This window comes from Asterias rubens, chromosome 5 (assembly GCF_902459465.1).
Source record: "Asterias rubens chromosome 5, eAstRub1.3, whole genome shotgun sequence".
In the NCBI taxonomy this organism is placed as follows: Eukaryota; Metazoa; Echinodermata; class Asteroidea; order Forcipulatida; family Asteriidae; genus Asterias; species Asterias rubens.
Window position 1 is genome coordinate 3,291,494 of NC_047066.1, and position 17,774 is coordinate 3,309,267.

General features: G+C 39.7%; 1 protein-coding gene across 1 annotated transcript; it reads right to left on the minus strand.

Moving 5' to 3' along the window:
- Nucleotides 1–2,371: 2,371 nt before the first annotated feature.
- Nucleotides 2,372–16,324, minus strand: LOC117289983 (14-3-3 protein beta/alpha-B-like). Its single transcript, XM_033771187.1, has 7 exons — nucleotides 16,108–16,324; nucleotides 10,785–10,990; nucleotides 9,536–9,663; nucleotides 8,935–9,127; nucleotides 7,132–7,282; nucleotides 6,080–6,124; nucleotides 2,372–5,145 (listed from the first exon to the last, which is right to left on the minus strand). The coding sequence occupies exons 1-6, from the start codon at nucleotides 16,178–16,180 to the stop codon at nucleotides 6,096–6,098; spliced, it is 780 nt and encodes a 259-aa protein (XP_033627078.1). The 5' UTR covers nucleotides 16,181–16,324; the 3' UTR covers nucleotides 2,372–5,145; nucleotides 6,080–6,095.
- Between the last annotated feature and the right edge of the window lie 1,450 nt (nucleotides 16,325–17,774).

Sequence of the window (17,774 nt, forward strand, 5' to 3'; positions counted from 1 at the left end):
GGCCTATCTCCCATGCTCATCTCCAGCACGTTAAAACCAGCACGTGACTTGTTAGCGCATCCATGAAGAACCAGGAATGTTTGTGTTGACGGCTTATGGCACGTAGTTCTGCACGGCCGATCTAGGTAATATATTCTATATCTATGGTTGACACCTACTTCTAGGGCTGAAACAGGGTTCCCCCTTTGCTGTCCGTAAAGATGAAGGGATGGGTATCATCCACTAGGGTGCTGTTTAGAGCAGACTGCATTACCTTCCAAACTGGTTTATATCAATGACATCACAACTTAAAACATTCACTGACTGCTTATAGCCATTGGACACTTTCGGAACAGAACAAAGAAAAAAAGTTCACAGATTTACAAATAACCTACAGGGTTTACAGAAGGTAATGGTGAAAGACTTCTCTTGAAATATTATTCCATGAAATGCTTTACCTTTTGAGAAAACATTGAAACAATTATCAATTCTCGATATAGAGAATAACGGATTTATTTTAAACACATGTCATGACACGGCGAAACGTGCGGAAACAAGAGTGGGTTTTCCCGTTATTTTCTCCCGACTCCCGACTGAGACTATATTTTCACAGGTTTGTCATTTTATATATAAGTTGTGATACACGAAGTGTGGGCCTTTGGAAAATACTGTTTACCGAAAGTGTCCAATGGCTTTAACTTTGCAAAAGATTATTAATGTTACAAAGATCTATTTACTTATAAGTACCTACAGAAAGAAATGTACTTTTACCCCTTACCATCTCAATCCCTTCCAAATCCAACTGTACATCTTGTTTAGTTCTGTTGTACTGAAGACTACCTACCAGTAAACTAATTATGCTTTACATGGGATCAGACCTACCACCATAATCAGAGTCCAACAGTTTGGGTGTTGAGTTACTGAATGGTGTTGGACTGAGGACTGCACTAGTAAACTGATCATGCTTTACATGGGATAAGGCATACCACCATAATCAGAGTCCAACAGTTTGGGTGTTGAGTTACTGAATGGTGTTGGACTGAGGACTGCACTAGTAAACTGATCATGCTTTACATGGGATCAGGCATACCACCACAATCAGAGTCCAACAGTTTGGCGGTTGAGTTACTGAATGGTGTTGGACTGAGGACTGCACTAGTAAACTGATCATGCTTTACATGGGATAAGGCATACCACCATAATCAGAGTCCAACAGTTTGGGTGTTGAGTTACTGAATGGTGTTGGACTGAGGACTGCACTAGTAAACTGATCATGCTTTACATGGGATCAGGCATACCACCACAATCAGAATCCAACAGTTTGGATGTTGAGTTACTGAATGGTGTTGGACTGAGGACTGCACTAGTAAACTGATCATGCTTTACATGGGATCAGGCATACCACCACAATCAGAGTCCAACAGTTTGGGTGTCGAGTTACTGAATGGTGTTGGACTGAGGACTGCACTAGTAAACTGATCATGCTTTACATGGGATCAGGCATACCACCATAATCAGAGTCCAACAGTTTGGGTGTTAAGTTACTGAATGGTGTTGGACTGAGGACTGAACTAGTAAACTGATCATGCTTTACATGGGATCAGGCATACCACCACAATCAGAATCCAACAGCTTGGATGTTGAGTTACTGAATGGTGTTGGACTGAGGACTGCACTAGTAAACTGATCATGCTTTACATGGGATCAGGCATACCACCACAATCAGAGTCCAACAGTTTGGATGTTGAGTTACTGAATGGTGTTGGACTGAGGACTGCACTAGTAAACTGATCATGCTTTACATGGGATCAGGCATACCACCATAATCAGAGTCCAACAGTTTGGGTGTTAAGTTACTGAATGGTGTTGGACTGGGGACTGCACTAGTAAACTGATCATGCTTTACATGGGATCAGGCATACCACCATATACAGAGTCCAGTAGTTTGGCTGTTGAGTTACTGAATGGTGTTGGACTGAGGACTGCACTAGTAAACTGATCGTGCTTTACATGGGATCAGGCATACTACCACAATCAGAATCCAACAGTTTGGATGTTGAGTTACTGAATGGTGTTGGACTGAGGACTGCACTAGTAAACTGATTATGCTTTACATGGGATCAGGCATACCACCATAATCAGAATCCAACAGTTTGGGTGTTGAGTTACTGAATGGTGTTGGACTGGGGACTGCACTAGTAAACTGATCATGCTTTACATGGGATCAGGCATACCACCATAATCAGAGTCCAACAGTTTGGCTGTTGAGTTACTGAATGGTGTTGGACTGAGGACTGCACTAGTAAACTGATCATGCTTTACATGGGATCAGGCATACCACCACAATCAGAGTCCAACAGTTTGGGTGTTGAGTTCTTGAATGGTGTTGGACTGAGGACTGCACTAGTAAACTGATCGTGCTTTACATGGGATCAGGCATACCACCACAATCAGAGTCCAACAGTTTGAGTGTTGTGCTCCTTTTCGGTGTTGGATTCTTTAGAGTTAGATCTTAGTGAATCACTCATGGGAACAGTCATACCACCTTGGTCAAAGTCCAACAGTTTGGATGTTGAGTTACCATACAGACTTTTCTTTTGCAACGTTAAAGCCGTGAGCTTTGCTAAGGTACAGGCAAAAATAATACAACAGTTTATAATTTGACCAATACTACAATAATATTACTGATAAATAAAATTTACTATCCAAAAGAAAAAGTAAACTTACAGTAAACATTTGTATACTTCATAAAAAAAACAGTTCATGTTTTGCTAAACAAGAGCAAATTTTTGCTAGAGCAGTTTGTACATTTGTTGATACTTTAAGACCTCCAACATGAAATGGTGGTCATTGTTTGTAAAATGAATTTGTGTTGGATTTTGATAAGAGTGAGGAGGAAGGATCATCATAAATAAATTATTAAAAGGGAGTTGAGTTAAAAGTGCAGGACCAAATTCCATTGAGCTGCTTAAGCACATAAGCTAAGCGAACAAGAAAATTATGCTAACCAGAATAGGGTTACCAGCTAATATACCATGTCACAAGAACAGATAGTGACTGGTATCCTGCTCACTACTGCCAAACAAGGATTTTCAAGCAGTATTTTCTGCTTAAGCTAAGCATCTCTATAAAATTACTCTAAAATTTAGTACACCATTGGCCAACAACCTCATATTTTTCAATACTTATTATGCAGAAACCAAACATTCTGTGTGATTTTTTCTAAAGAAAATTAAAAACAAGAAGCCCCCAAAATTAAATAAATAAAATGTACTAGTGTACATCTCTCTCTACACATTTTTAATAGCATTGTCTCTTGTCATACCAGAGTTTTGAATAAATGCGAGATTCGCGATGACAGGTGGCAGCAGATACCCATGTTATTTGTAGCTCTGAGCATGCGCACATTTTTTTAAGTACAATGAATTTATGTCAGCCCAATCAGTCCATCCCAAGAATTGTGTTAAATTACATTTACACATGCGTACAGACTCTATTGGTCGGCAAAAGCTTTAGAGTAGTGCACTAGGAATACGCGTAAGCGTCACACCACCATCAATCAGTCTCATTCAAAAAGGAGCAATGTTCTATCATTTTGCCATCCAGAAGTGAAGTGAGTGCGGACGTTTTACAAATTTCATGGGATGCGTTTATTTCATAGAGCTTATAGGCCCAAAAGATACCTAAGAACAAAACAGTCTCGCTTTCAAGAATAGGGTTACCAGCCAAAACACCATTTCACATACACTGTCTTTTGACTGGCTCCCTGCTCAGTTTTGCTTGCCAGAAACTGGTTAGGCAAACAATTCTGCTAAAGCAGCTTTATGAAATTAGGCCTTGATTAGTCTGCTGACACCTAGCATGCTATGATTCAGACCAATAATAATTAAGGAGCTTTGAAGAGAAGGAATTACAAAGTTGTTAACTTTTTACGTGCAATATAAAATACTAACTATTAAAAAAAAGTGCTTTATTATTACCAATGTAAACCCACAGAAATTTAACAGTGAAATTGAATTGGAATCACAAGTACTCAAGTTAAGGTGACACCACGGATCGTCTCACAAACAGGCAACTTCAAGCAGGTTTTTTTGTGTGTGTGCAGAATCTTTGCATAGCAAAATATTCAAACCGAACAAGTTTTGCGCACTAAATGCTATAAAATTTGTTTTATTTTTATTTTGTATGCAAGTCACCAGACACACAATGCCTTTTATTATTATTTTTTTTTCCAGAAGGCCATTGCCACTTACTCCCAGGGCTGAAACAGGGTTACCCCTTTTACAGTCCATACGGATGTAGGCTTTATGATTTTATCAGTAGCTAGTGACACTTTTTTGTGTCCAGAAAAGAAAAATCATTCACTACTACTATGTAACCACTTCTTTAGCAATCTCCAAGAAGAAATGAACAGTCGCAATTGAATGTTCATACAAAATTCTCTGGGACAGTAACAGATATAAATTTTACACTGGACCACAGGCCTGTGGCCGGTGAATGCTATAAATAATTAGAAGCAAACGATGATTTTGATAGTAGCTAGTGACACGTTTTTGTGTTGGGAAAAGAAAACAATTTTCACCTCTAGGCAAACACTACAAAGCAATCTGCAAAGAAGAAAAGAACATTTGCAATTAAATGTTCATACAAAATTCTCTGGGATATTAACAGATACAAAATGCTACGTGAATGCTATAAATAATGAGTAGCAAATGATGACTTTGACAGTAGCTAGTGACACATTTTTATGACGGGAAAAGGAAAACCATTCACTTCTAGGCAACTACTACTTAGCAATCTCAAAGAAGAAAAGAACATTCGCAATTAAATGTCCGCATTAATTTCTGAGGGCTAGTAAAAGGTACCACTGCTCAAACTTTATACTAGAAAAAATGCCCCAGGCCAGTGGTTTTAATGTGGGGCAAGTCAGTTTGTGGCCGTCTGTGGTGCCAGTGTAAATAGGAGGGCTTTGAGCGGGGTCTTCTGATGACCATACAGTAAGCAAAGAAATGGACATTTTTGCCTGTGTTGTAGTGTAGCGTGGTGCTGTCATCAAGTCTGTAGAATGACGAGGTGCGCTAAACTGATTGTCAGTTGTGTTTTAGGTTTACTCCAAGATGATCATTCAATTGAAGAAAAAGCAAGCCACACGTCACAGATAGCTCCCTGATATTTAAAATAAAACGTAACTATGTTAATCTTTAAAATAACTTTCATCAGTAAACTAGCGGGCACAACAATGTGTAAATCTCTTTTAGGCTCTGAAAAGAGCCGATCATGTGGTCTCGACGTTTTGAACAGTAAACTTCAGGATTCGAGCAGAGTATACTGCTCGAAACGTCGAAACCACAACGGCTCTTTTTAGGCATAATCAAATGATGGCGTGGAGTGTACAAGTTTCACAACCAAATTTACACCAGTAGACCCGTCTTTTATATGGCTCGTGCAGGTTAAAAACTTCAACAACATTCCTGTTGTTGTACACAGAGACATTACCAAGATGATGGGGGTGTCGTGGCCAGCAAATAAGAGCTCGGGATGTGGGTTCGAATCCCGGGCCCGACACTTGAGCAAGACACTTAACCATTGCTTCTCTCTACCCAGGGGTAAAATGGGTATCCGTGAGGGCAGTGATGGTTTATATGAATGATTAGCTTTGTCGCAGCACCGGCTGTATACTCCCCAGGGAGCTGAGATGGTTTGAGGAATGAAGTAATAATAATAATAGTAATAAAGCAAACTTGTAATGCGCCATGTCTGTCACAGGTGACACTCCTGGCGCAGGAACCCTAACAAAGCTAACAACTGAAGGAACTAATTAAACAAAATAAACAGAAGGAGAAGCAGCTTGAGTGAAGAGGAGGCTTTTGAGTTGGTTCTTGAAAGTGTTGAAGGAATTTTCGTTTCTGAGTTTGATGGGGAGTGAGTTCCATAGGGAAGGACCAGACCGAGAGAAAGAGCGGTTTCCCCAGGAGTGATGAGAGAGGGGTACTCGGAGAAGGTTTGTGTCCGAGGAGCAAACAAGTGACCAGGGGTAATAATAAAAGAGACTGTTATTATTACTATGGCATTATGATAAAGGTGTATAAAAGATACTCACATTTGGGTCCAACTTCTTACTGGTCTTCAAGATCTTGTATACAATCTGTTGAGAAACAATATTATTATGATTATAATAGAGTATTCTGGTAAAGAACATTAGGAATCTTCAAACTAATTTGGCGTTTTTAGATGTTTAAAGCCATTGGACCATTTTGGTACAGAAAAAAAAAAAGTTCACAGATTTACAAATAACTTACAGGGTTTACAGAAGGTAGTGGTGAAAGACTTCTCTTGAATTATTATTCCATGAAATGCTTTACTTTTGGAGAAAACAGTAAAACACTATAAATTCTCGATATCGAGAATTACAAATTTATTTTAAACACATGTCATGACACGGCGAAACATGCGGAATAAAGGGTGGGTTTTCCCGTTATTTTTTCCCGACTCCGAGGACCGCTTGAGTCTAAACTTTCACAGGTTTGTTATTTTATATAGAAGTTGTGATACACGAAGTGTGGGCCTTGGACAATACTGTTTACCGAAAGGGTCCAATGGCTTTAAGATTTAGTAGACGGAAATTATCTTTGTGAAAGGTTTTACCCATTTCTCAAGAACTACAACACATAAGCAAGTAATATTTGCAGGGAAGCTTTCTTAAACCATCATCATCCTTCGTCCTTGGACGGAATAGTAGCTTTGATGAAATGGTGCCAGGTTGAGTCTCGTTTGGATTGAGATTTGTGTCTTTGGTGATGGTGTCCGGGTAGCTCATTTTCCTCCTGCAAACTGTAGATGTCTCTGCTTTACGGTTTTGGAAAGTGGCAGTGGATTGCCATAGCGGTTTGTAATATGGTACCGCCAATGGATGTTTAAAACTCTACGCAGCAATTGAGTGTAGTAACCGTTGATACGATCGTTCATCTTTTGGGTTGTTGTCCATGTCTCGGCTGCATATAGCAAGATGGTTTCAACGCAGGCCCTGAAGAACTTGATTTTGGTAGCTCTGTCAAGATCAGACTTCACGATCTTAAAACAACATTACCTTCAACATTGTGTTTTGTGTCCTACAAAAAGTACCAAAATCCTTTAAGACTAACTTTGACTTACCATCTCCTTTGTCCTCTGCATTCCAGAGTGTAAGATTATCTCGAAGAAGCTGCATGATGAGAGTGGAGTCCTTGTAGGAGTCCTCAGGCAAACTGTCCAGCTGTGCTATAGCATCGTCAAAGGCCTTCTTGGCCAGCTCACATGCCTTGCCCTAAAGAGGAATTATCAAAGAGAGAATGTCAACTTGAAGGAGAGACCAGGGGTGGATTTCACAAAGAGTTAAGACTAGTCAGATCTTGAGATATGATGAGTTACCCGTCCTAACTTGGGACTAGCCTTAAGTTTTTAATATCTTCTAGGACTAGTCCTAACTCTTTGTAAAATCGACCAAAGGGCTCCAATCTTAGGCTATGTCCGAAACGGCGACTTAGGCTACAGCTACGGCTAGATCAGCGCAGCTGTCAGTGTTAAGGAATATGCGATCTAGCTGCACCTGTAGCTGAAGACGCAGCTTCAGATACGGCCTTACACTGGACAACTTACTCAAGGCCACTGATCTCAGTGTTGGGCAGAGATGGTTTAGTGAATGATTAGCTTGGATCGCGGTAACTCGCAGCACCGGCTGTATACTCCCCAGGGAGCTGAAGTCGCCGTTTTAGATACGGTCTTTACAATGGACTACTAACCCTAGGCCACTGATCTCAGTGTTGGGCAGAGATGGTTTAGTGAATGATTAGCATGGATCGCGGTAACTCGCAGCACTGGCTGTATACTCCCCAGGGAGCTGAAGTCGCCGTTTTAGATACGGTCTTTACAATGGACTACTAACCCTAGGCCACTGATCTCAGTGTCGGGCAGAGATAGTTTAGTGAATGATTAGCATGGATCGCGGTAACTCGCAGCACCGGCTGTATACTCCCCAGGGAGCTGAAGTCGCAGTTTTAGATACGGCCTTACAATGGAATACTTACCCAAGGCCACTGATTTCAGTGTCGGGACAAGTAAGCTCAAGACAAGTGCGGTGGTCTTCAATGTCTTTCAAATGTTCAATCGTTGATTTGGACAGGCGTTAAAAGTGTATGGTGTAATATATTTTTCAGGCAATTTAATCACAATTTTCAAGATTTGTTCAAGGTCAAAGTAGGAAGGATATAATGCGTGTAATACACTAGAAAGATATATTTATGATAATACATGTTTTAAAACTAGGCTCCAAAACTTCCTGGGAAACGCAATAACTAGGCCAGGGGTGGATTTCACAAAGAGTTTAGACTAGTCTTATCTAGAGTTAGGACAAGTTACTTGTCCTAACTTAGGACTAGCCTAAGTTTTTAATAACTCCTAAAGAGTCCTGGGACTAGTCCTAACTTAGGACTATCTTTGTGAAATTGACCCCTGCATCTTTTGTAATTGATAACAGCTTAAAGGAACACGTTGCCTTGGATCGGACGAGTTGGTCTATAAAAAGCGTTTGTAAATGTTTTTTTAATAAAATGCATATGACTGGAAAGATGTTATAAAAGTAGAATACAATGATCCACACAAATTTGCCTCGAAATTGCGTGGTTTCCTTTTACTGTGCGAACTAACACGGTCGGCCATTTATGGGAGTCAAAAATTTGACTCCCATAAATGGCCGACCGCGTTAGTCGACGAGGTAAAGGGAAAACCGTGCAATTTCGAGGCATGTTTGTGTGGATCATTGTATTCTACTTTTACAACATCTTTCTACCCATATGCATTTTATAACAAACGGTTACAAACGCTTTTCAAAGACCAACTCGACTGATCCAAGGCAACGTGTTCCTTTAAACTGGCATGTTTCATGATCAAAGTTAACGGGGGAAAAAATATGGTTCTTACTGGATTGTTGAGGATCTCATAGTAGAAGACGGAGAAGTTGAGTGCCAGACCCAGTCTGATTGGATTTGTTGCCTTGAGGTTGGCCGCAGAGACTTTCATGGCTTTCTCATAGGCAGCCTCTGCTTGGACTTTTTGGGTAGCACGCTCGTCGTCCTCGATCACTTCGGTTATATAGCGGATATAATCCCCTTTCCTGCAATTTCAAGAAAAAAAAACAATATTTAAAGTCACTGGAGACCTTTGGTAATATTGTCAAAGATCAGTATTCACACTTGGTGTATCCCAACATATGCATAAAGTAGCAAAACTGTACAAATTTTGGCTCAATTGGTCAACGAAGTTGCAAGAGAAAAATGAAAGAAATAACACTGTTGTTGCACAAATTTGTGTGCTTTCAGCTGAAGTCTTTTTTCTATTTGAGTGAGAAATACCCCTTTCTCAAAAACTACGTTAAAGAGGGAGCCATTTCTCACAATGTTTTATACGGCTCTCCATTGCTTATTACCAAGTAAATTTAAATGCTAGCAATTATTTTGAGTAATTACCAATAGTCTCCAGTGCCTTTAACTGGGTAAAAAATAAACGAAGATTCCTAACTTACATTTTTAGATAAAAGACTGCCGTCTCTGCAGCGCTGTCGCTGGTGTACTCTTCTTCAGTTTCTTGAATGAGGGTGTCATTCAGCAGCTCCAGAACCTCGTTGCACGTGTCCTTCAATTCTTTCTCAATCTAGACGTCAAATTCAGAAACAATAGTTGAAAGGTGTTGACAAAAATTGCCTCAGGGATAAGGAATATTATTTGGCTTGACTATACAGGCCTGTTTATAGTTGGTCGCGCGATGGAAATCTTGAGGCGCGATCATAAAAAGACACAGTTTTTAGGCCTCAGCGAAGACTATAAACCGTGTTTTTTAGGATCGCACGCCAAGATTTCAATCGCGCAACCATCACGCGACAGACTATAAACCGGCCTTTACTCAAACATACTCATGATCGAGAGTCGCGTTCTCACTTGTCCATTAACCATCACCTGCAATGTGCTATCTCTTTTTTTTACCCAGCGCGCAAGTGAGTAAATGCGCATGACAAGTAGACTAACGCCCGTGCAGCTCAGACTGTTCACCCTCAATCCATGTTATATTTGAATAATACCCTTACATTGATGTGTTTTAAAGGGCGGCTACAGCATGCTCTGAAATGTATAGTTATTACATTTTTGTAATATTATATGGAGTCCATAGGAAACAGAAAAAAGTCTCTTACCTCACTTTAAAACATGGTAAAAATGTTTTTTATTTTTATTGCAGGCTATTTGATATGGAAAATAGCGCCCTCAATTGGCAAAAGCTGGAGAACTGTGCACAAACCTATTGGGAAATTGCCCCAACGACGTCAAGGGGTCATTGCATATTATTATCATAGATGAAAAAAGCAGCACGGAGAGGTGCATTTTTGACTTATTTATTACTAAATGCAAATTTTAAGCGTAAAATGATTATAAACCGGTATTTATGATGTCTGTTTGGCTAAAAAAAGGGTAATAGTTAAAATATTGAGATTATCCTGTAGCCCCAGTTTAAAGCACTGTACACTTCCACATACTTCCGCATTTTGTTCAAATGCAGTTGGCAGGGCTGAAATTTTGAGAGGGCATGGGAGGCCATTTTCCATTTTGGCAAAGGGGCAGTTATTTTGAAAAATTTAAAAGTTTACAGGATTTTTTGAAAGGGCACCATGGCCAAGACCGTGGCAACAGATGCCATAAGCCCCTGTTGCCTCCTTGTTATTCCAGGCATGGATGAGCTGGATGTGACAGATTTGGGGGCAGTTTTGAAGTCATTGTTCATACCTCTTTCCGATACTTTGAAACAACTTTCTTGTCTATGCTTCCGACACCTGCTTCACATTTCTTCTCAGCCACACTCATGATTCGCCAAGCTGAACGCAGAGCGCCGACGACATTCTTGAACGCGACAGATAGAAGATTTCTTTCTTCGGAACTCGGTGACGGTTTGGAGTCCATCTTGAAGACACTTTTCATTGCTGTAGCCATGTCTAAAAGTAAAAATGAAAAACACTTTAATGTTGACAAATTGTAAATTATAATACATTTACCAGAACAAAATCAGAAAGAATATTTGGTCTTTGAAACAAAGGGAGGAACATTTTATTGAGTACGAGTGCTAATTGAAGGCTGATTCATACACCAAAAGGCAAATGCAAGCAAATTGGCTTCGCTTTTGCTTTCGTAAGAAGTTTGAACAGGGCTTAACATGTATACAGGATAGGTTTGTAGGCCCTTTTTAGGCTGTTCAATAAAAAAATTGCTGATTTTCTGAGGGCGTAACAAATCAGACACCAAATTTAAATGTAGGAGAGTATCGTGCTTGATAGTATGTAAAGAACCTTCATATGATAAATTTACATGTTAAAAATTGAGAAAAGCCAATATGTAAAATTTGTAGTTTTATCTTCCAAGACATTTTTATGTGCCATAATCAGAAATCTTCAATTTGCAATTTTGAGTGAACACTACTAGTCCTCAGTTTTATTTTGATGTTGATTATTATCAACAATAAAAATGAGGTGATGATGGAAAATTGGTTTTGCTACTTCAAACACAGTATGGCTGCATGGGTGAGGGCCTGAAGATAACTTCAGTGATAGAGATTTGTGTAAATGTGGTAAAGTTAGTTCCAACAAGTGTTTGAGGTACATCCATAGAGTTTATATATAAGAACTAGAGGGCGCACTGATGATGCTTCTTGCACAAACACCACGGGACCGCAAGGAGACACGCGCGCGCCATTCTGTACGTGCATTGAATATGAAATACACGTTTGAGTTTGTTTTTATTGAACGCTACGCGATGCTGTTTTGTCAATTTACAAAATGGCCGCACAAACACACGCTGTGGGATGCCCGTTTTGTCAACTTAGAAAATGGTCGCCTGCACGCATGCCGGGTCGCGTATATAGACCAGTGCGCCCTCTAGTTCTTATATATAACTCTATGGGTACAATATCAGTATATATTTGGTTTGCGGTAACACCATGTGTGTAACTACTTGCCAGGTAGAATTCATTCTAAGAGAACCGTCTTTCTTTATTCTACTATCGCGGAGTAGATTTATCAGATGTTTGGGAGATAATAAACAATCAGGGACAGAGGGTATCATAATAATAGACATAGAAAGAGCAAGGCCACCTTACTCCTTGGTAAAGGGCACCCTATGAGGAAATCGTAAATTTCTACGGGAGCATTTCAAGGGCACCAAGGCAATAACCAGGGTGGCATGGAGCAATTGCCTTTGTTGCCTCCATGAGGTCAGGCCTGAAATGTTCTCTTTTGACAATACCAATACTGTCATTAATGGAACATGTTGCCTTGGATCGGACGAGTTGGTCTATAAAAAGCGTTTGAAACCGCTTGTTATGAAATGCATGGTTAGAAAGAGGTTTAAAAAGTAGAATACAGTGATCCACACAAATATGCCTCGATATTGCGTGGTTTTCCTTTTACCTCGTCGACAAACACGGTCAGCCATTTATGGGAGTCAAATTTTTGACTCCCACAAATGGCCGACCGTGTTAGTTCGCAAAGTAAAACGAAAACTAAGCTTGGGCGATATCGATTGAATTTATTCACGATATATCGCCGACAATATATCGCGATATCTGATATAATCGTGATTAATTAAATTTGACATCATCAGTCTTCAAACTCCCAGTTAAAGTTGTAGAAGAGACTGTCATAGCATAAGAGAGGTGTTCTAATGACCTATTCTTCTGGTTTTACTCAAAACCTATGGGGGGCAAAATGTCTCAGCTAGGAAATACATCGCGATATTGCGATACTTGATCGATATCGCGATACATCGATATTTCGATTAAAACCAAATCGATCCGATATCGAAATCATTTCCAAATTAGTATCGCGATTTTCTATTATATCGTGGTATCGCCCAAGCTTCACGAAAACCACGCAATTTCGAGGCAAATTTATGTAAATCATTGTATTCTACTTTTACAACATCTTTATAACCATTATGCATCTTAAAAAAAAAAAAAACGGTTAGAGACGCTTTTCAATGACCAACTCGACCGATCCAAGGCAACGTGTTACTTTAATGCACCAATAATGAAAATGTTCAACCTAGTCATCATGACTCATCAATAACCTGAAGAACTGTTGTGAAAGAATTTTGAAAGTGAAAGTGAACCGTCACATCAGGACTTAAAAGTATTTGAAGTAAGGGTACACCACCAGGCTTAATATAACTTGCACCTAGGACATGCAGCAGCAAGGATTTGAAACATACTCTCACAAATGTATCTTTCTGATGTAATGTTAATGGTGGTAGCATTCACAACAATTTTTTTTTTTTTTTGTCAAAGTGGAACGTAATTTTACATTCCACTGTGACCTACCCAAAAAAAAATGTTTGTCTGATTAAATTCATCCATAAAGTCTATGAAAGTGGGCATACGTTCGTAGTGATTGTGAGCCTCCTTTTACCAGGGTCATCAGAAATATATATATATTTTTTAACGAACTATCTGTATATTAAAGGGGCTTCATGTATGCATAGAGGAAGGAAATACAAGGAGTTTGAAAGGCCCGCTAAGCCCCCACAGGGTGATTATTGATCAATGGACTGCAGTTGTGACCATGGATGATTAAGTTCCTTTTGTGCACAGGGTCTGTTACTGCTCCGAACTGCACAGTGGAGAAGTTACTTGTTTGTGTTTTGTAATAGTACATAATTCCGAACAAACGATAATTGCATGTGCAGTAGCTCTATACCACACGTACATGTTAGCTTTATTGTCCGTCCGATGCGCAGTGAGATTCCAATTCTGCTGACGTTTCCTTCATTAAAATCCGACTCTCACAAGGAAAGTTACGTTGATATTCTGGTAATACAATTATTGATATATGAATAAAATAATGCGTAAATATTTCTGTGATTTTGATAACTTTGGGCTGAGTTTGGCCGGGTAAAAATGACGGTCTTATCTCAGTGAACCCTTGTCTACGCATTGGTGCAGACATGTACGTGTTGCATTGTAGTGAATTTTATTGGGAGGCGAATGAAAATCTGACTTTTCAAAAACATTGTACAACGCCGCTACCTTGTAACTGATGCGTGCAATGCTTGACATAATCTTTTAACCTCGGGTCCATATTGCGCAAGCGTACACAGAGAGACAGCTTTTGTTGCGTGCGGTTAGGAAATCTGTGGCGGTACTAGACCTGGGATGTTTGATGTCCTGTTCGCTGTAGCTCCTTGTATTCCTTCCTCCATGATGTATGTAAACCCCAAAATAATACTAAAATATTTACCTTTAAAAGGGATTACAATGTTTGACTTCCAAATAGATTTTGTATTTAGGCATTTTGACTATCGAATACCAACAATTTCAAATGCAAACTAATAATTCGTGCAAGTAAACTGCACATGATGCACTTGTCAATTGTTTGAGGTACCATAGGACCCCCGGGAATTGTGCGTCATTTGTCTATGTGCCTCAAACGATACAATTGACATGTGCATAACAAGTGCATTTGCCAGTTACTACAAGTTACTTGTTATACTTAGGCAATCACATGTAACTTGTATGAGTTTTTAAAGGCAGTGGACACTACTGGTAATTATGTACTCAAAATCATTATTGCATAAAACCTTTCTTGGTGACGAGTAATGGGGAGAGGTTGATGGTATAAAACATTGTGAGAAACGGCTCCCTCTGAAGTGCCATAGTTTTCCCAGAAAGAAGTAATTTTCCACGAATTTGATTTCGAGACCTCAGATTTAGAACTTGAGGTCTCGAAATCAACCATCTAAACGCACACAACTTTGTGTGACAGGGGTGTTTTTTTCTTTCATTATTATCTTGCAAGTTCGATTGAGCTCAAATTTTCACCGGTTTGTTATTGTATGCATGTTGATATACACCAATGGTGAAGGCTAGTCTTTGACAATTACCAATAGTGACCACTGTCTTTAAATATGTTTAATTACATGTTGAGGGCGCCCTTTGAAAAGATGCTGAATTGTTATGATATAATTTCACTTTTGGCAGACATTGTCAGCGAAAATTCGTCCAGTTGGGGAAAACAAAAACAAAATCACGTTTTTTTACCAGATCAGTAACGTATTCTTTACTATCTATCGACTCACTGTATGATTATGAGCTTTGTCTATTGACATCTTGACAATGTACTATAAAAATGTGCACAACAAATTGTATTTCTCAATGGTTTTTCTGTAATTTTTATTATAATCTATTTTTATGAATCTCTGTATTTTAAACTCAATTCAGTTTGTGGCTGCGATGGTTGAATGTTTTTTAATTAACCAATAATGCCATGGATAACTTTCCGTATGGCGCAACCACTTTTTCACTAATTTTTACAAACAGGGTAGTTGTGATAACGTAACACTCCTCCCGACGGCTCTCTGCTTGTCGGGAGGAGTATTAAGTTATCGCAACTACAAAAAGGATATCTCATTGGTTGAGGTAAATTAGATACTATATTATTTCATATTGAATGAAAAGTGGAGGCGCCTTATCTTACGGATACTTTTCCCCAATAACAATAATAAATAATAATGATATAAAAAAGGGGAATATTTTGGTTCCATGATATAAGGAGACCCATTGTTACTATAGTGAAGCTTGACAAAAATTACACTTCAATTCAAAGTTTCCGTATGGCGCCACCACTTTTTCATTCGATATGAAATAATATAGTATCTAATTTACCTCAATGAGATATCCTTTTTTGTAAAAATTAGTGAAAAAGTGGTGGCGCCATACGGAATGTTATCCCAATTCACATCAAACATGATGATGTCATTATCTGATTATTGCATGTCACATGGACATGGTCACATAAGAAATTAAAATTAACATCTTTGACAAGTACCGCTATGGTGAATTCTCCTGAGTGGGGCTAGTTTAATTTTAATTAAGGCAAGGGAAGCCCACCCTACATGCCCTACCATATTCATACGTGTTATCATAGCTATGGTGTTATAATACCGTGCATAATTACAATACAACCGCATTTACAATTTGATAATGCTCCGGTTTTCTTAAAAATATATTATTAAAAAAAAACGAGAAAGTGAATAAAAAAAATATAAATATTGTAACGTTCCTTACCCTCATATCTTTCAGCCTGTTCGGCCAGCTTAGCGCCCTGAATAAGGCCTTCCCGAACTTGATCCGCTTCCATGTTTACTCGTGTATTATGTGAGATTTTTAAAGTTTAATTTGAAGGATTATCAGGCGGTGCAGCAAAATTTGAAGCGAGAATGAATACCACTGCAGCGGATTGGTATGCACTGGTACGGTACCCTGTTTTCAAGCATAACGTTTGATATTCGATTATGCGCTAAGTCTCCCATTAAGGATAAAGACAACGGTACCAGTCTAATTTAGTTCCTGGAGGCGAGGCAAACGCGTCATCAGCAGACACGCCGCACGGCCGTAAACGGCCTAGCCTTTTGTCAAGGCCTTCGTGGCTTAAACAGCTGAGCTACTGGAAACGTATTGGATATACCACGTGCGAGTTTCAGTCACTTGGAACCACGGCTCTAAAACCCACAAATGCCTGGACAAAAGGCTACGTACGACCCGCCGTACCGCGAACCGCAAGTGTTACATGGTTGCAAATGCGGATTGCCGCATACCATGCGCAGATGGTGCGCACAATCAATTAGGCCCTAAAATTTGGTGAAGTATTTCGAACGAAGATTATAATCTTTGATTTCGATCCCCAATTTCAGCAGACATTAAGTGGCGGACCAGTCACAGCAATGTAAACCTAATGTAGCTTTGGCTGATAACCTCTTTCTGTTATAAAAGCAATACTTTTCTGTGCTAAGCAAATTTGTTTTATGAAATATTTTTGGGCCCCTTTGAACAATTATTTACATGCAAACCTCGACGTCCCACCAGCCGAAAGAAATGGTCTCCTGCTCATTTGCTTTGCAGTTAATTGGGCCAATTGTTTACTGCCGAGCAACACTTTTCCTCTGCGCTTTCATGATGTGCTTACGGTGAGCGTATTTCACGGGTTAGCGGCGAATTTTGGCTTCTGCGCGTGTGTACTTCACATTACTGGGTATTCTACGCTTACAAGGCTATAGCGCACTGAAATTCGGCGCTTGCACGTAAGCGGGGAATCATGATCGTAAGCGCAGAATTCGGGTTGTGGGATAGACTTGTGGAAAAACAATTGACACGGTTGGGGTTTTACATGCTCTCATTCGATTACACTACACACTTGATGTTGCCGTCTCCCCACTGCTGCTCAATTGAACGACAATATTCGCAAGGCAGGGCCCAATTTCATGGCTCTGCTTACCGTAAGCTAAGAATCTGAGCTTGCGGAAGCAGGGAGTTCCGCGCTTACGTCAAGCATTCTTCATGGGTCAAAATTGGTACTTGCACATAAGCGGAAAATAGTGATCTTAAGCGCAAAGATACAGCAGTAAGCAGAGCCATGATGTTGGGCCATGTAGTCTCGCACAGAGTAGTCTCGATTCCAAGACCACTGATGTTGCGTGGTCACACACAACCAACGTTCCAATCTAAATGCACAGCAAACTGTACACGTTTGCAATGAATGAACATAGAGGGCGCTGTTAATAGTGTTCTTTTCCCCAACAACATAAGAATCCAAAGCGCCCTCTATGTTTATTCATTACAAGCGTGTACAGTTTGTCGTTTATATACATGTAGATTGGAACGTTGGTTGTGTGCAACCGCGCAACATCAGTGGTCTTGGAACCAAGACAACGCACCAAGCAACACTCTCAAGATAA